This window comes from Echinops telfairi, unplaced genomic scaffold (assembly GCF_000313985.2).
Source record: "Echinops telfairi isolate 266 unplaced genomic scaffold, ASM31398v2 ScPeMD7_7469;HRSCAF=8507_0, whole genome shotgun sequence".
NCBI lineage: Eukaryota > Metazoa > Chordata > Mammalia > Afrosoricida > Tenrecidae > Echinops > Echinops telfairi.
Window position 1 is genome coordinate 77,354,077 of NW_022111372.1, and position 1,553 is coordinate 77,355,629.

At 41.7% G+C, this 1,553-nt stretch overlaps 2 protein-coding genes across 2 annotated transcripts in view; both read left to right on the forward strand.

The window, feature by feature from the left end:
- The window catches only part of LOC123521042 (gem-associated protein 5-like), a 13,225-nt gene extending 12,764 nt beyond the window's left edge, over positions 1-461 (forward strand). The window contains exon 6 of the mRNA XM_045284707.1: positions 457-461. Within this exon, the coding sequence (XP_045140642.1) occupies positions 457-461 (5 nt within the window). The remainder of the gene's footprint in view (positions 1-456) is intronic.
- A 94-nt stretch (positions 462-555) lies between these two features.
- GEMIN5 (gem nuclear organelle associated protein 5) overlaps positions 556-1,553 on the forward strand; it is a 27,445-nt gene continuing 26,447 nt past the window's right edge. The window contains exon 1 of the mRNA XM_045284564.1: positions 556-660. Within this exon, the coding sequence (XP_045140499.1) occupies positions 649-660 (12 nt within the window). The 5' untranslated portion in view covers positions 556-648. The remainder of the gene's footprint in view (positions 661-1,553) is intronic.

Sequence of the window (1,553 nt, forward strand, 5' to 3'; positions counted from 1 at the left end):
AAAAAACCCAGGGTGGTGTGGGTGGGATGGTTAGGGGTTGTGTGGTTAATCATCAAGCAAATACTCTTGGAGAATTTCTGTTTCTAGTTACTTAGGATAATGAGGGAATCTGACAGATGAGGCCCCCACTTTTAAATAATGTAACACAGAGAAAGCTTGTAGAAATCCCACTCACTGCTGCAAAAAAAGAGAGATTCCTTAACGGACTGCTCACATTAAAGCTACCAGGGAAGCCTTTCCATGTATTTCTTGTAGAAGAGTCCTTTCTGCCTACTTTTTGCTACTGCCTTCTTTAGCCCCTGGTTGCCCACCTTTTTCTGTGTGCTCTTCAAAGATACTTGTGTATTTCAAAGTATATTTTGTTGGTTGGTTAGTTGTTTCTGGAGGGGATAAGTAATGAGATTCCTTTGCCGCTGAGGGCCTAGACTGTGAGCCAACAGCCCCTTCTGTCTTCAGATTGAACGGACGCTGACACTTCTGTTTCTCCTTCACAGTGGCGAGCTGCTGCTATGGGATCTCAGCCAGTCGTGGAGACGGAAATATACCCTCTTCAACGCTTCATGGGAAGGGCAAAATCATTCAAGAATTGTGTTCAATTTGTGTCCTTTACAAACTGACGACAACAAAAAGCTCCTCCTTTCCACGTCGATGGATAGAGACGTAAGCACTGCTGGTCCTGGTTCAGCACTGTTGAGCAGTGATTTACAGCCTGGATGGGATGGGGTGGGGGGATGCGAAGAGCTCCCCAGATGCCTTGTTGCTAGAGTAGACATGATGAAGAGGGGAGGGGTGGGCTCGGAGAAGGATGGGCAAGATCATCCTGCTTTTGCTGAAAGAGCCCTTGCTCTGGTTTAAGTAGCAGGAACATCTCATGCTAACTCTCTGAGAGAGAACTGACTTTACTTCAGTTGCGGTCTGTTCCTTGTTTTGCATTAGGTGTATCTGGTAGATATATTTTCTCCCAAAGCCGTCCATTAAACAGCTGCAACTTAAAGAACAGCAATTGAACAACTCTGCTCCTTGCTTGGGTATGATAAGTGATTTGCTTTTTGAGGCTATTAGGTATTGAATTTTTTTTCTTTGTTTCTGCCCGGAGGCCATTTTCATCTTTATTTCAAGCATACTGAGCAAAGAAATTACTAGTATGGTGGAACCGAAAGGGCATGGAACTGTGGGAAATGGAGGCCAGGGTTCTGGTTTTCTTATTAATTGTATGGCCCTGAATTCACAGCCCTCTGGGAATTAATAGGTCTACAATCCCTTTGAGCAGCACAATTTTTTTTTTTTTAATCATTTTGATTCATTTTATTTAAGCTTTTAAAGTTCTTTATTGCTTCATAAGTTAATCTCAATTTAACTTTCTGGCTGGTGATTAATGTACATTTTGTTTCATGTATATCTTATAATTGCTTCATTCATATTTTGTATCACATAAATCTTATAACCCAAGTTGGCCTGCACGGACACCCTTGCCTCTAATGTCAATTGACAAATCTATATCTTGGAAAATTCCCTTAAAGTTGTGTAAAGTCTAAATGTGAGTTTCCTTGCAT